The following is a 16,310-nucleotide window of genomic DNA, read 5'->3' as shown; positions in this document are numbered from 1 at the left end:
GAGATGGAAGAGGATGAGGAGCGTAGAAGGAGAGATGATGAAACAAGAATGGCCAAAGCCTCACATTCCCGTCGAGTCATCCAGACTGTTGCTCAGATATGCAGGCTCAACCGTTCAAGAAACCTTGATAGAAGCAGGCAACGACGGGGTGAAGAGCTGTTGGACGATTACTTTGTCCATAATAGTGCATTTCCTGATACGTACTTCAGACGCCGTTTTAGAATGGAACGACATTTGTTCAACAGAATCATGACTGATGTTTGCAACCATGATTCTTACTTTGTGCAAAAGAAGGATGCTTGTGGTGTTATGGGTCTCCTGCCTGAGCAAAAAATCACTGTTGCGTTGCGGATGCTTGCGTATGGAGCATCTGCAGACCAAGTGGATGAGATAACGAGGATGGGGAAATCAACCATTCTTGAGGCCCTGATGAGGTTTTGCGGAACAGTCGAATCTTTGTACACCGCAGATTACCTCCGAAAACCTACTCACGTGGACTTGCAAAGGCTTCTGAAGAAGGGCGAGATGCGAGGTTTTCCTGGGATGATAGGAAGCATCGATAGTATGCACTGGACGTGGAAAAAATGTCCAAGTGCATGGCAAGGCGCATATGGGGACAAAAAATGATCAAAATCTATCATTTTGAAGGCAGTGGCATCTTTTGATACATGGATATGGCACACCTTTTTCGGGGTTCCGGGGGCTCAAAATGATCTCAACGTCCTTGCCCAATCCCCAGTGTTCAACGACGTCCTGCAAGGAAAGGCACCAAAAGTCATATACGTCGTCAACAGACGTAGGCACGACGAGGCATACTACCTAGCTGACGGCATTTACCCACGGTGGGAAACATTTGTCAAAACAGTGCCACGCCCGCGAAGTGCAAAGGAAAAACACTTTGCGAGCTGTCAAGAGGAGTGCAGGAAGGATGTGGAGCGTTGTTTTGGTATCCTTCAAGCTCGTTTGGCGATTGTCAGGGGTGCTACCAGAATGTTCGATGTAGAGTCACTTCGATCCATCATGATGACGTGCGTCATTCTTCACAACATGATTGTGGAAGATGAGTTTGATTATGCTGCGGTTGATGAATATGAGCTAGAGCCAGACACGATGAACAATTCAAGAACACGGATATATTGTGCGCATGATGCCACCGAAGAACCCGTGCAACACGAGCCATTAGAAAAGGATGGACATTACAACGAAAGGGTCATTCAACGATATACTGCACTTCAAAGGTCATCTATGCACAATGATCGGCAAATTGACTTGATAGAGCACCAGTGGGCATTTAAACAAGCTGGAGATACTTAAGTTTATTTAGTATGTTTGTTTGTATTTGGAGTGTTTATGTAATTTTATTTGGTGTGTTTTTTGTAGTGAGTTTTTTATTATTTCGTATGTTTATGTAATTTTATTTGGTGTGAATTATTTGGTATGTTTATGTATTTTTATTTGGTGTGTTTTTTGTAGTGATTTTTTTATTATTTCGTATGTTTATGTAATTTTATTTGGTGTGAATTATTTGGTATGTTTATGTATTTTTATTTGGTGTGTTTTTTGTAGTGAGTTTTTTATTATTTCGTATGTTTATGTAATTTTATTTGGTGTGTTTATGTAATTCCAATTGGTGAGTTTTATTTGGTGTGTTTTATAATTTCATTATACGTGAACAATTTGATGAATTAAAGATTCTATTATTAGGATAAATATATTACGAAATTAAATACATGTACTCTCACTTTAAATAAAGTACTAACTTCAATAAAATGGAAACAACATAAATAATAAATTACAACCCAAAGTGATTGGAAAACTATGGGCTCCGATTACAAAAGTACCCTATTCCTCACCACTTAACCAATCTGTGGTGCTAGGATCATCTTGTCTTGTTGTGCTAGGACCATCTTGTCTTGATCTCGCTTCTCTTGCACGCCTCCTTTGCACCACATCCGCTTTCTCCGACTGCCAAAAATATTTAGAATTTGGAGACATCCCTTCTAAACGCGTGTTCATAATGTCACGATCTCGTTGTGCAATTCTTTCTTCTCTAAGCAACTCCCTTTCTTGCCTAAGTAGCTCTCTTTCCCTCTGTTCAGCTTGAAATGCTTGTTGAATAGCTGCAGCTTTTACCTCATCTCTAGCATTGTCAGCCTCATATTTCGCCAATTCCCGCGCCAACGTCAATTCACCTTGACGAGCAAGTTCTTGCATGTATTTTCCATAATCATTCTTGGAATCACTCCCTTTCCTCTTTGAATCCTTTTTACCTAGAGGCCTAATTGGATAACGGGTTGACCCCGACGCTTGTTCAGGAATGGGCGTTTCAGGCACTTCTTCTCCATCTTCTTCATCAACATGGGAGCCATGATCGGGTGTAGAGTGTGGAGGGGCGCTGTGTACAAAGGTGTTATGTAGAGGGATGCTGTTCATGCATACTTCTGGACCAACAGGCACAACTTTGAATTTAGGACAATCTTTAACAATATTCCAACATTCCCACCGGGTGAATGATTTGTTTCTTGATTTGATTTTGGCACCATACCATGCTTGTGCTTGAAGTTGCTACAACTGAATAATATTGAAATTATTAGGTAACAAATAAATAATACAAACAAATGAATAATAATGAAATTATTAGGTAACAAATAAATAATACAAATAAATAATAATAATGAAATTATTAGGTAACAAATAAATAATACAAACAAATGAATAATAATGAAATTATTAGGTAACAAATAAATAATACAAACAAATAATAATAATGAAATTATTAGGTAACAAATAAATAATACAAACAAATGAATAATAATGAAATTATTAGGTAACAAATAAATAATACAAACAAATAATAATAATGAAATTATTATTAGGTAACAAATAAATAATGCAAACAAATAATAATAATAATGAAATTAGGTAACAAATAAATAATACAAACAAATAATTATAATCAAATTAGGTAACAAAATAATAATACAAACAAATAATTATAATATATTCTTACCTCATCCACATAATTTGCCCCACTTCGAGCATTACTACTAGCTTGTGTCAAGACATCTCTCCACGTACTAAAGGAATGGCAAAGTATTTTCCAACGACTAGACATCGATTCTTTGGTTCTTTTCCCACCTATTTGCTCAAGAAATTTGGTATGAATTAAACTCCACATTTCTCGCAACTGCATCTCATTACCCGTAAGGGAATTATGAATAACTTCAACCCAGCTAGTGCACAACGCAACATCTTCAAGAAGCGACCATTTCGTACCTGCATCAGTAGTCATTTTGTGGAAAAAAATTGGATTGAAACTTTGAGAGAAAGATAGGAATTTGATTGAAAGTAGTTGAGAAAATATGAAATTGTGGTGTAAGGTAGATGGAGAAGAAGTGGTATTTATAGAAAAGTAAAAATAATTTTTTACAATTTTTTTTCAGATTTTTTACAATTTTTTCGGATTTTTTTACAATTTTTTTTTATTTTTATTCAAAAAATTAATCTCTGCCGTTGGATTTTAAAAAATTTGAATTCCAACACTCCAGATTGTGCCACGTGTCATAACGGTAACTTTTCTTAATTTTAAAACTATTTTCTCTTTTTTTTTTAAATTTAATAAAGCAGATTTATATCAACCGTTGATCTTAGATCGAACGGTTGATATAAAATTAGTTTTTTTTTATTACCGTTGCAAATCGAACGGCTCGTATTAAAGAGCCTTTGGGATCGAACGGACCGTGGGAAGCCACGTGGCTTCCCAACGATCACTGGGCACGCGGGCCACTTGCCTGAAATCATGTCGGGTGACGCGCCCTCACTCGCGAGTGAGGGGCACGCGCCTGACAAAAAATAAATAAAAATAAAAGCCCGGACCCAGGCCTTACGTCACGGGCCTCGGGCCACAGGCCTGTCAATTGTCCACCCCTCTCTCCCTCGGGCTCCCACCTTCACTCGGCCTCTCCATGGCTGGAGAAGAAGCAACAGGCCCTCAGGCCCTTTCCTGCAGCCCGTCCCCCCAGCAAAGAGCATGGGTGGAGTTGCTTTAGCAACTCCACCTTGGCGGTTGCTTTAGCAACTCCACCTTGGCGGTTGCTTGGAGGACAGACGAAGGGAAAGGGCCCGAGTGTCGGTGGATAGACCTAGAGGTGGGTTCAAAAAATCGAAAATCGAAAAAAAACGAAAACCAAACCGAACCGAAACCGAAAAAATCGAACCGAATGAAAAAACGGAACCGAATTGAAAAAACCGAACCGAACCGAACTCTTTTGGTTTGGTTCGGTTTTGGTGGTCTAGAAACCGAACCGAACCGAAATATTTAAATTAATATTTTTTTAATTTTATTTATTTAATTATTTGATTTTATTATATTAGAATATGATACTTCGGACTGCAGCTTTGGTAGGACTTGTTTGCTTTCCAATCCAAATTGTCTTCTCAGGTTCTCCATCTACAACAAAAATTAGAACTTATACCATTACATGCGATATTTCTAGTTTATATCATTAAGTGCAACACATATATAAGAACACATATCTCAACTGCACTGCAGTTGATTAGGGAAAGCAAACAACGTATAAAAGTCTCATGAGTTTATTAAACACTACGAGATCAAAAACAAAATTCAAACTTTCTCACCTATGGCTGAGTATAGTAGCTTATGTGGCCTAACAATTTTGAAAAGTATATCAATATATTCAAAAATATTGATGAACACCTCTTCAAAATTTGATGGTGGTAGAAGCTGAACACAGAATGTAGAAATTATATTATGTAACCACATATATGGATAAAAAAAATTCGGACCATAAAGATAAAGAAAATATCAAAAATTGTTACCTAGACAATAATCACAATAAATAGTATATTATAGAATGTTTATCTTATTGATAGTGAAGAATACATGTATATATATAGAGAGAGAGGGAGAGAGAGATTGAGAGAAAGAGAGGAATGAATAAGGTTGTACTTCATCATCATCATCTAAAAAGAAATCTATTCACAGTTAAACTTTAAACCCAAAATATTTATAAAAAAAAAAAACCTTTATGTTATAATTCTAGTTGAACTTTAAATGTTTATTTTCATTAGCTTTAAGTCTAGTCGGAATATTTATGTTATGATTGTGTTGGATATGTTAAAATTTAAGATTTCAAATTTTTTCATTTTTTGAAAAAAAAACCGAAACCGAACCGGAAAAAACCGAACCGAAAAAAAAAACGAACCGAAAAAAAATTGAACCGAACCAAACCGAACCCACCCCTAGATAGACCTCCAGCCTTGGACAGTTTGAATGAAGGTGGGAGCCTGAGGGCCAGGCCCGTGAAGAATTGACAGGCCTGCAGCCCGAGTTGTGTTTGCTTTTTTAATTTTTTTTGTGTCAGGTGCATGCCCCTCACTCACGAGTGGGGGCGCGTCAACCGACAAGTTTATAGGGCACAGGGCCCGCGCGCGCAGGAAATGCAGATGACCATTGGGAAGCCACGTGGCTTCCCACGGTCCTTTCGATCCCAACGGCTCTTTAATACAAGCCGTCCAATTTCCAACGGTAATAAAAAAAAAGTTGATTTAATATCAACCATTCGATCTGAGATCAACGGTTGATGTTAATCTGCTTTATTAATTTAAAAAAATAGTTTTAAAATTAAGAAAAGTTACCGTTGTGACATGTGGCACAATCTGGAGTGTTGGAATTCAAATTTTTTTAAATCCAATGGCAGAGATTAATTATTTGAATAATTTTTTTTTTAAAATTGTAAAAATTTAAAAAAAAAATGTTTCTACTTTTCTATAAATACCTTCTCATTATCATCTACCTTACACCACAATTTCATATTTTCTCAACTACTTTCAATCAAATTCCTATCTTTCTCTCAAAGTTTCAATCCAATTTTTTTCAAAAAAATGACTACTGATGCAGGTACGAATTGGTCGCTTCTTGAAGACGTTGCATTGTGTACTAGCTGGGTTGAGAAATGTGGAGTCTTATTCATACCAATTATCTTGAGAAAATGGGTGGGAGTAGAACCAAAGAATCGATGTCTAGTCGTTGGAAATTACTTAGCCAATCGTTTACTATTTGGAGAGACGCCTTGGGACAAGCTAGTAGTAATCTTCGAAGTGGGAAAAATTACACGGATCAGGTAATAATATATTATTTATTTGTTTGTACTATACCCAAATTTACATTGTAATTATTTGTTTGTATTATATATTTGTTACATACTTTAATTATAATTAATTGTTTGTATTATTTATTTGTTACATACTTTAATTATAATTATTTGTTTGTATTATTTATTTTTTACCTACTTTGATTATAATTATTTCTTCTCCCCCATTGTGTAGCTAATTCAAGCACAAGCTTGGTATGGTGCCAAAACCAAAACCAAAAATAATCGTCCAACAGCTCCTCACCTCGTTGTTGCCTGCTTCTATCAAGGTTTCTGGAACGGGTGGGCCTACATATCTTAGCCACAGCTTGGATGACTCGACGAGAATGTGAGTCTCTGGCCATTCTTGCTTCGTCATCTCTTATTCTCCACTCCTCATCCTCATCCTCTTCCTTCTGGGCTATATGGAGATTGAAAATTCCTTCATATTGGTTAAACAATTCTTCCTCTTCTTGATCGATTTCCCACATCATGCTTGAAGAAGAAGACATTGTAAGTAGAAACTATGAATAATGATACAGATTTTGATTTGGTGAAGAAAGAAGCAGAAACTATGAATAATGATAGAGATATTGAGAAAATTGGTGTGAGATTTAAAAGGATGGATGATGGACTATATGGAGGATTCTGAAATAATTAGGTTGTAGATAGTGCCACGTGGCATGCCGTCATTCGTTAAAAATCTGATCGAAATCTGTCATAAAAAATTCTGAAAAGATAACAACACGTGGCACGACGGCATTGGATAAAAACCTTATCGAAATCCATCACCAACAATTATCTTTTCGGATAATGACACGTGGTGCAATGAGAACGATTTAAAATCTGATCGAAATCTATCCTCAAATATTCTGAAAAGATAACGACACGTGGCACGATGACATTCGATAAAAATCTTATCGAAATCTATGACCAATAATAGTCGTTTTGGGTAAATGACACGTGACGCAACGAGAACGATTTAAAATATCTTATCCGAAATTACAAATAAATTTATTTAATATTATTTTGTAAAAAAAAAAATTAATAAATATTTTATTGCTTATTGGCAGGGCTATTCAAGTGCAAGGGTGAAGATGCAAAAGGCAGTTACTGTTCATTATGGCAGTTACTGTTCACAAGGTGGATTGAATAGTGGATTGCTTGGGGGGAGGGCTCCAAGGGTGGAGTTGCTCTAAACGCTAGTAGGGTGATTAGTTGGGTTAGAAAAAAATCCCAAAAATCCCAAACCAAATCAAAAAAATTCCAAACCAAAATTTCCAAAATTTTCAGTATGTCATCCCGAACCAAACTGAAATTTTCGGTATGAGATTTGGTTTTGCATCTTCATATTTTCAGTATTCTCATACCGAACTGAAAATAAATATTATATATACTAGCATATGGGCACGCATAAATTTTTTTATTTTTTATTTTTGAAATAGAAGGTGACACACCCCGATCCTAGAATCAAGGCGTGATGGCTGTCACGTGGGCGTGACGTAACCAAAAGTGCGACGCGGAAGCAATAGATAAGAGAAATACGAATAAACAAAAACCAAATACTAGCAATAATAACTAAGTAACGTGCTAGAGTAAGTTAAAGTGTGAAACACACATATTCAGAGCCTAAGTACAAGGTGCAGTCAAGTAGGTACATTACTGAATTACAACACCCGAAGGTGAATCCTACATGAGTAGTCTGTCAGAATGCCGTGGAAATCCTCGTGGGCCACCAACGCTGCTAACTAGAACCTGGAGGGGCGCAAAACAAAATTGAGTGGGTCAGTAAAACAAAGCTTTTCAAAAATCATTTTATTTAAAACATTTCTAACCCCTTACTGTAAAACCTGTATACTTTCCCAGAAAATAACATAATATGCATATAATCTTCATATATCTCAAATCACAATTCTTTATCAAAACCCAGAAAATATGTCATGCCATAAATGTCAATAACGGATTAAGAATGCATCAATATAACAGGTGACATAATGAATCAGTCGGAGACCCTGCAGTTGGTCCTGTACGGTTAATTCCATATCTCAATATCTAAACCAACCGGAGTCACCACGGTGACCTGTAGGGCATTACTCTGCATATAAGTCGGAACTACCTGAAGTAGTCTGTACGACAAGAATGGTGTAATAATACGCTCTAGTGCTTCCCTCATCAATCATCAGTGCACATAATCTAAGGTCACCTACCAGTCGGAACCACCTCTAGTGATCTGTACGACTAGCATGTCGGAACCCTCTCATGGTCTGTACGACATGCACCCACTTGGATCCAAGGTGAGCGTGCGGTGCGGTGAATATTATAAGCACTAATACTAGGGGTGCAGGTTATGAGCTCTCAACACAATTCACATTACAATAAATCGTATGAATAACATAAAACTCACATGATACTCACATGTGCGTCCACAGCACCATTTCATATATATATGCATCAATTACTAATTCATATAATTCATAATATGCATGCATGGCATTTTAAAAACATACTTTTATTTAAATTCAATTTCTGGGAAATTCAGTAGTATATAGGTAATAACAGAAAATAACTACCCACTCACTGATAGGTCGAATGGTCGTAACCCCCGTGACGTCCCTTGATGCGCTCATCTTCGGGATAGGTATCACCTATATGTGAAACAACTATAAAAACGTTAATTAAAGCACATAACTGACAATTCATAATAACTTCTCAAACGATGTTCAATTTGGGTATATGAATATACCACAGTGACCTACTCGACGTCATAGACGTTGAGGTATTTTTAGAAAAAAATTTCAAGGTTGCACGCGCTGGAATAGGCACGGGTCCACGCGCCCCCCACGCGCATCATCCCCTACCTCCAGTCGCCGGAAAAACTCGCTGGCCCCGGAAACTGGGCAGACCTGTAATCGCCATTTTCTCGTTCGATTCTCAACCATTTTCCATGAAATTTTCACCAAAATGTCCTAAATCATGAGGGGAAGAAGGCTATACCTCTTTGGAGCCTCAAAACCTTCGAAAATCACGTCGGGAAACTTCACCAAAACCAGCCACCTTCGAACTAGGGTGTCCCGACGTCCAAAACTTCCAAACGAACGTCCCCGAGCTTCGTGGGAACTTCCTAGAGCTCACTATGAGCTTGGATTGTCCTAAAAACCAACCATTACAAAGTTCATGAATAGTACTCAATTCGGACCTTGAGTTTTCAACGTGAAAACGAAGGGTTTCTTACCTGAAAATGGTACCTTTGAGTTCGTAGGGCACTCACGAACACAATGGTGCTAATCTCCACTTCGATCCATGAAGTTTTGATGGTCTTTGGGTGTGGTCCGTACAATTTCGAAGGAAGAGAGAGAGACGAGTGACAGAGAAAGATGAGAGAGAGAGAGGGCACGGGGAAGGAGAAAGTGTCCCGTGTGTGTGGTCCATCCCAAAACAATCACCATCAATTTTTCTTAAGTCCCTAACCACACAAAATACATACAACCTTTAATCAAATTCAAACTTTCCAAAACTTAGGGAAATATGCATTGTTCAATAATATGTCACAAACATACCTTAGCACCCGTCAAGGATAATTTCGTCATTTCACAACCTCGATAAATAAAATCTCGGGACGGGCTGTGACAGAAGGAAAGAGGAAGAGAGTGATAGAGAATGTCGAAGTGGAAAGTTTTTAATTTTTTTAATTGTTAATTTTTAATTAGAGATATGTTAGGATTACATGTACTGAGGCTTTGAAAAAAAAATAACAAAATTTGGTTGTGTGAAATTACATTTCTGCCTCATATTTCTTATTCATGTTTTGTCTTAATTAGTGGGTTAAACTGGTAATTTCATAAGATTTTGGTTGACAATGAGTGTTTTATTAATTAGTAGACATATATATATATATTATTTTTAATTACAAGAGAATTATTTCAACCGTTCATTGTTTTGGATTTAATCTATGCTGTTCATTTTTTTTAAGTTAGATCCCATTTCACTTTCGTAGTTCAGTTCCATTGATTGATTCCATCCATCGAACTCGAAGCGCAGCCCCTGAGCCTCCCTTACCGAGCCCTCATCTCATATGTCTGTGTCGAATTCTGGCCAGCCACCGGCCCACCACCACACCATACTATCGTCTCTGACTCTCTAACCTTCATTCACCACACGGTCACCACTCTCTCTCACGATCTCTCTCACCACCACACCGAGTTCGAGTCTCACTCTCACCCCAAATTAGGTAATTAATTTAGTGTTTTGAAATCTAATTTATGTCTTCCTTTTGAAATTTAATTTAGGGTTTTAAGTTTTAATTGCTAACGATATTGTTAGTTCAGTCAAAATATTTTAGATGATCAACTTTCCTGATTCCATTATAGCCTACTATGTAGAGTAAAAGAACCTTGTTTAAACCTTGACACTGAAAGAGAAACAGAATCACATTTAAGAACTCTCACATATCATTCACTTAACTCAACTATATATAGTTGGCTGCAAGTTCAGCTAAAGACCCATGAATTAACTAATTGCTAATCACATAATTAACTGTTAGTTAGCTAATTGACAAATAAGATGCTTACTCATCAAGATGACTAAACTAATTGACATAGCATCCTATCATTGAGACATGAGGTTACAAAGTCTGTAGGTTTGCCAGACCCTAACTGTTTAAGTTTTTATGATTCAATTTCAAATACTGACGCTTTTGGTTCAAACCAGTTTGATGACATCAATATTTAGTCTACGATCATGTACATTTAAATGCAAATTAATCATTTTTCCTGGTTCCACTCCTTAACTAATGCCAAATATGAGAGCTCCACTATTTACTAATAAGTGAGAAGAATAATTGAATAAATGTGTTGTGGTGCACTTGATTAAGTCGCAGTTTGGGCAAGGAGAGTAGAAGAGAGTAGTTTTGTAATGTTTTAGGAAATTTGACACTTTGCTTTTGGTTTTTTAATTAGTTGAGTTTTTCAACTACTCTTTGACACTTGGTTGATCATGCCTCATTATGTACTTTTGTTCTCCCAATCTTTTTATACTGCAGAGAGGAAGAAACTTCTAGATTACTGATCATATTAGTCTACTATGATGCTGTGTTGTTAAAGAGTGATTCTCTACTAATTATTTTCTTGAATTATTATTCTTCAGGTTGTTTTTCTTGAACTTGCTGATGCTCGAGCAGCTTTTAAAGGTTTAGCATACAAGCGCAAGCACGACAAGTAAGTGCTGAAAAATCTTGTATGTAGGTTCCAGCTTTCATGTTTGTATTATCTTTGTGGGGGTGGGGCTACTTATATTCTCCTAGTTTAGAAACGAGCTGGTTTTTATTTGCTTCTTAGTTCAAATACACGATACTTCTATGTTGAATGCTCAGATTTTTGAACCATTTATTTTATTTATTGATTGGAATTTGGATATATGCTGACTGTGGTTGTGATATATTAATGCGCATTGTTGTTTTATTTGTTAGGATGGACGGATCTAGTAGCTAATTTAGCTGAAGCTTCGTGCCTAGGTGCGGAGCTTAGCGCTTAGGCGGAGGCCTAAGGGAATTAGGCGAGTTCAAATACATTATTATATATCATCTAAATAAGTGTTGATTTATACATAAAAATATATAATTCTATTGAGATAACAAAAACTACAAAATAAAATGATTATAGGTTTAAAATAGTAGAACATAATGAAAATGTGGGAAACAAGTTTATAATATGTGTTCAGTATTCAATAAGTCTCTTAAAATTTATTAAAAAAATATATAAAAATAAATAAAAATTGTCTATTTTTTGTAATGAAAGTCACGATCTAGACTGAAACAGACTCTGCAAGTCTACACGTAATTTCTTAACTTTGAAACGCATTAAGAATTAATCCGCACATGACCAGCAGCGTAGGGCTTAGGTAGGGTTCATGGGGCGCTGGACGGTGCTAATTTCACCACCGCTGCAAAACCCCAACCTCCATTTACCGTAAAATCCCCAATCCAAAAGATAGCAGTGGCCGATACAAAGCTCGAAGCTTTTTTAATGGCGTCCTAATTACATCCCTTCAGACGCAATTCCAGAACGACGTGGCCTGCATCAAAAGCTCTCAGCTCATATCGAACCTTCACTCTCAGACCTCTGCCACACTTTTTTTTGTACTTCTTCCTTGTTCAGTTCTTCTCCTTACTTCTTCAGTTCATTGCCGATGTCGAATTTTGAATTCGAATACAAAATTTTCAATTGGTTCAAAGATTTCATGGCCAGGTAACTCTGCTTTGGTCTTTTACTACCGGAAGAAATTCACTTTTTCATCTGGGCAATCTTTAAAATTCATCAATCTTGCAGGCTTAGCAATTTTGACGAGTTGGTGGCCACCGGAAGCACATTACTCGTCAACTTTCAGCAGGGGCTGGGTAAGTAGCATTCTGGGTTTTGTTTCAAATTTGATTTAGTTTCTTAGTAAGTAATATTTTTGTTTTTGTAGAGTTTCTTCGACGACCTCGGATAGATGAGACATCGGATTTGGTTAAAAACATAATCCGAGGTAATGAAACAAAGAAGGTTAAGTCATATGTTGAAGCTGGATGTCTCAACGCTGATGATGGCAGGCGAAATATAAGCAAGTGTGAGTGCAATTCTGTATATATTCTTATGCTTTCTTTGGATTGTTGATTAGATAACTGAGTGTTGAGACCCTCTCAAGCTCTTATCAGTTTTATATCAGCAAAGATTTATAATGTTATCGAAATATGCTTAATTATTTGTTAAAACTGTTATTTTTCACAATCTACTGGAAATAATTGGAATGAGTTGAGAGATTGATAGTCTCTTCTTTCTCTTCATTTGAATTCGGTTCCCCATAAAAAAAATTGGATATCGGTTAAAGGCCACTGATCGTACTTATGCCCTTTTATCCTGCTGTTGTGACAGTTTGTTTGTAATTGGCTGATAATTTGTAGAGTTGATTTACTGGGTATCTAACTAATGAGCATGTTTTTCTTATATCTGCCCTTGAATTACTATCCTTTGTTTTTGTATGGTGTTGTTCCCTTACTTTGAGTTTTGCCACTTTCTGATACGTTATTGGTCTGGACTATGAACGTGATGTATTTCTTATACATGGTGAAATTCGTGTAGAGAAGTGCATACATGCCAACTTGGACTTTGTGACCATCTAAGTAAAGGTAACATGTCTTTCCGAAATTGTCATTATTTGTTTCTTTTATTATATATCACAAAAGAATCTTGTTAAAGGGAAAGCGAAGTGGTGATGCCTTTACATCAATGAGCTGTTTTATCTGTTCGTAGTAGTAGTAGTTCTTTCGTATCTCGTGTGTTGCAGTTTGTAGTTTGAATGTTTGATGTATGTTGCAGTTTGTAGTTTGTTAATGGTACATTTCCCTACTTGATGCAATCTCACACTTGATGTACTCTTGAAATTTTTGTTTATGAATGCAAGTGCTGTTGTAGGCAGAAACGTACTTAATGAACTTGAATGCCTCCTGGAGGATGTAAATGGTGCAATGCGAACTGCAATGGGAAATTTACCCGACTTTCAGGGTGACAGTTTTGCGGACAGGTTGAATGAAGAAGCATGCAACGGTGACAAGGTAGTCTTTAACCTTCTTTTCTCTTATCCCAAGGAATATCTTGACGCTGTTTGTACATTCAGTTCTGATAGGTTTCATCTCTGTTTGTTCCTTCTCCTAATAGAACTCTGTTCTAACCTTTGCACTCGTATGCTAATACTTCTCTGTATTACTGAATACCAATGTTTACAAAATCACAAATCACCTTGCATTGCACAGATGACAAGTATTAATACCTGACTCGCAAGCTAAGGTTAGCTATAACAGCTATAACCAACTCCTAATGTCCATCTAACAAACACTAAACAACTAAACCAATGACTACATGACACTTGGCAATCAATATCGATAGATTATTTGTACAATTATCAGCATTGTATCATCTACCCTCCCTGCCTCCGAGTTCAGTAATTATCGTTGCCCATCATTGGACTTATGTCCAATTGTCCGTACATTTCTGTTGTATTTGTACCCGTATACGCACAGACACATGTATCAATGGTTATCACTGATTTGAATGTATCACTAAATTACTCTGATAATTGTATGCTTGGAATTTTGTTAGGGTTTTAGCTGAAACATGTTTGCTTCTTTGTAGCTTTGGTGTTTAAGGAGTTACTGTCTTTGTAATTTTATCGGGTTGGAGATTTTCTGCAATCTTTACTGTTATTGAAAATCAGAGTGCCTGCACTTGCCAATAAGCATGGTTTAATCTGCAGAGTTTCGGTCAAAGTTATATGATCCATCATTCAAATGTCTCATTTCACTACAAAATTCTTAGTACAACATTTATACTGTGTATCCAGCTTAAATATCCTCATTTCTTTACAGTTTTTACTTCACTGCTTGCCTATTTTGAAGGTCAATCCTTAATATCTCTGATTTCCAGATTATCCTTTATTTTACAAGTTTTTCTATTCATTTCCTGATCAAAATGGGAAGAGGAGCGGTACATAGAACTGTTGAATGCATATTTCTGTCGCAAAATATTATGATTAAGAAAGTGTAAGATTTTCCGGGAATGAGGGAGCTATATCTTTGAGTTCTAAGATATTTGGCTGATCTTTCCATCACCTAATTTTCTCTCCTTTTTTGTTTTCTTTCTGAATGTTCATTCCACACTAAGTATTCCGTTCCTAGTTCAGATTTGCATACTGCTCAGTAAAATTGTTACACCAATTCTGATTTCTTATGGTTGATGATAAATTTGAAACACCTCTTAATGATGCCTAACTTCTATAGGAGGAATTTACGTCATCCCATCCGAAAAGAAATGAAGTTATCGATTATGTTGTCGTGATGGGTGTCATTTACAGTATGGTCAAGCAAGACTATATGATGCAGGTAATTAAAGCTCTCACCCTGAATACCCATTATCTGTGCCCTTCGTATGAACTTTTAAAACATCCAATGTAACAACTTGATGCAGGAGAGGATCGTCTCTGCACTTAATCCCAAGTCATCTTCAGGAGAGTTAGAGAGCTACTGCCTGATGTGGTCTTTGCGTCCGTTCATAAATAACGAAATTAAGGATTATGCTTGGAAACTTATTCCCTGAATGTTGCGGAAATCTGAATGCCAAGGTTTGCTTACTGTCAGATTGTTAAATTAATTGTCATAATTTAGTTTATTTCACAAAATTATAAATAGAACTTTTAAAAAAATTTAGCTTTTTCTTTAACAAGGAAATAAAACCTTCATTATATTGAATATTAGTTTACAAGGGTAGTGTAATTTACAATCCATTGACCATCCCAAAACCCATGTGACAAAATTAGGTGATATTTTAGTTCTCCCTTGAGAGATGCACTTGGTATAGCAAGCACCTTCGATGTTTGATACACCAGTCTCGCTCCAATAGTGTTCATCGTCTCCAATTAAGAACCTGTTGTGATCCGTTGACAGAGTTGTCTTTCTTGTACCTAATTATTCAAACATGTTAGCAAACATTTATCAGAACCAACTAGCCTCTTAGCATGCACTCTACGATTAAACATCAGTTGGTTCTATATCCCGACAATCCAAACAAGAGCACGACATCTTCGTCTTTCCCCAGATTGCAACCAGGATGTAGGGAGATGATCTGTCGCCTAGGGATGAGATAATGCATAAAGCTGAAAAGGCCCAGCGTCCATGGATCCGAGGATGACCATTTCTTTCCTAGCAAGATTGATGTCTATGCTGGTAGAGGATGTCACGTGTTGAGTGTAACGATTGCAGGCAAACTGTCCGGCACTAGATGGTGAAGTCTGGAGTTCCGAAATTCTCCGGCTCTTTAGGAGTGGGTAGGATACACCTGCAAATGTACACAAATGAAGCTCATGCACGAGTTTTACAATGACATCAAAATCAATCGTTCGTGAGTCTTATGTATCTTCGTGCAGGTTTCCGACGTGGAACATACCTCAAAACTTGAATGTTGTGCATGAACAATGAATGGAAAGCCCTGGCAGACAAGATTTGTATTTTGATTTTGATTTTGATTTGGAAACTTGAAATACTTTTTGAGTGAAGTTAAAATATTTGAGTTTCAATATAAGATTTGAGTCTAAGACGGAGCTCGCATCAGTCTGAGAAAAATATAAGTTGAG

At 36.7% G+C, this 16,310-nt stretch overlaps 1 protein-coding gene across 5 annotated transcripts; it reads left to right on the top strand.

Moving 5' to 3' along the window:
• The first annotated feature begins 12,173 nt into the window (after window positions 1-12,173).
• Window positions 12,174-16,258, top strand: LOC103417933 (uncharacterized). 5 transcript variants are annotated; one of them, XM_029089913.2, is made up of 8 exons: window positions 12,174-12,394; window positions 12,476-12,543; window positions 12,615-12,755; window positions 13,273-13,314; window positions 13,601-13,740; window positions 14,962-15,063; window positions 15,149-15,302; window positions 16,104-16,258. In XM_029089913.2, exons 1-7 carry the CDS (start codon window positions 12,336-12,338, stop codon window positions 15,275-15,277), a joined length of 681 nt encoding a protein of 226 aa, XP_028945746.1. In that variant the 5' UTR covers window positions 12,174-12,335; the 3' UTR covers window positions 15,278-15,302; window positions 16,104-16,258. The 5 variants fall into 5 exon arrangements, with proteins under 5 accessions (XP_028945746.1, XP_017182966.1, XP_008354309.1 ...); XM_017327477.3 differs by lacking the exon at window positions 16,104-16,258 and adding an exon at window positions 15,940-16,061; XM_008356087.4 differs by lacking the exon at window positions 16,104-16,258 and adding an exon at window positions 15,776-15,896.
• Window positions 16,259-16,310: the final 52 nt, after the last annotated feature.

This window comes from Malus domestica, chromosome 01, assembly GCF_042453785.1.
Source record: "Malus domestica chromosome 01, GDT2T_hap1".
In the NCBI taxonomy this organism is placed as follows: Eukaryota; Viridiplantae; Streptophyta; class Magnoliopsida; order Rosales; family Rosaceae; genus Malus; species Malus domestica.
Note: the sequence above shows the minus strand (reverse complement) of the source record. Positions and strands in the feature narration are given on the sequence as shown.

Excerpts from the sequence above, each read along its gene's own strand:
- LOC103417933 (XM_029089913.2), top strand. The coding sequence starts at position 12,336 with ATGTCGAATTTTGAATTCGAATACAAAATTTTCAATTGGTTCAAAGAT. Across the intron at positions 12,756-13,272 it reads CAGGCGAAATATAAGCAAGT|TGCATACATGCCAACTTGGA; the intron begins GTGAGTGCAATT and ends CGTGTAGAGAAG. Across the intron at positions 13,315-13,600 it reads TTGTGACCATCTAAGTAAAG|GCAGAAACGTACTTAATGAA; the intron begins GTAACATGTCTT and ends GTGCTGTTGTAG.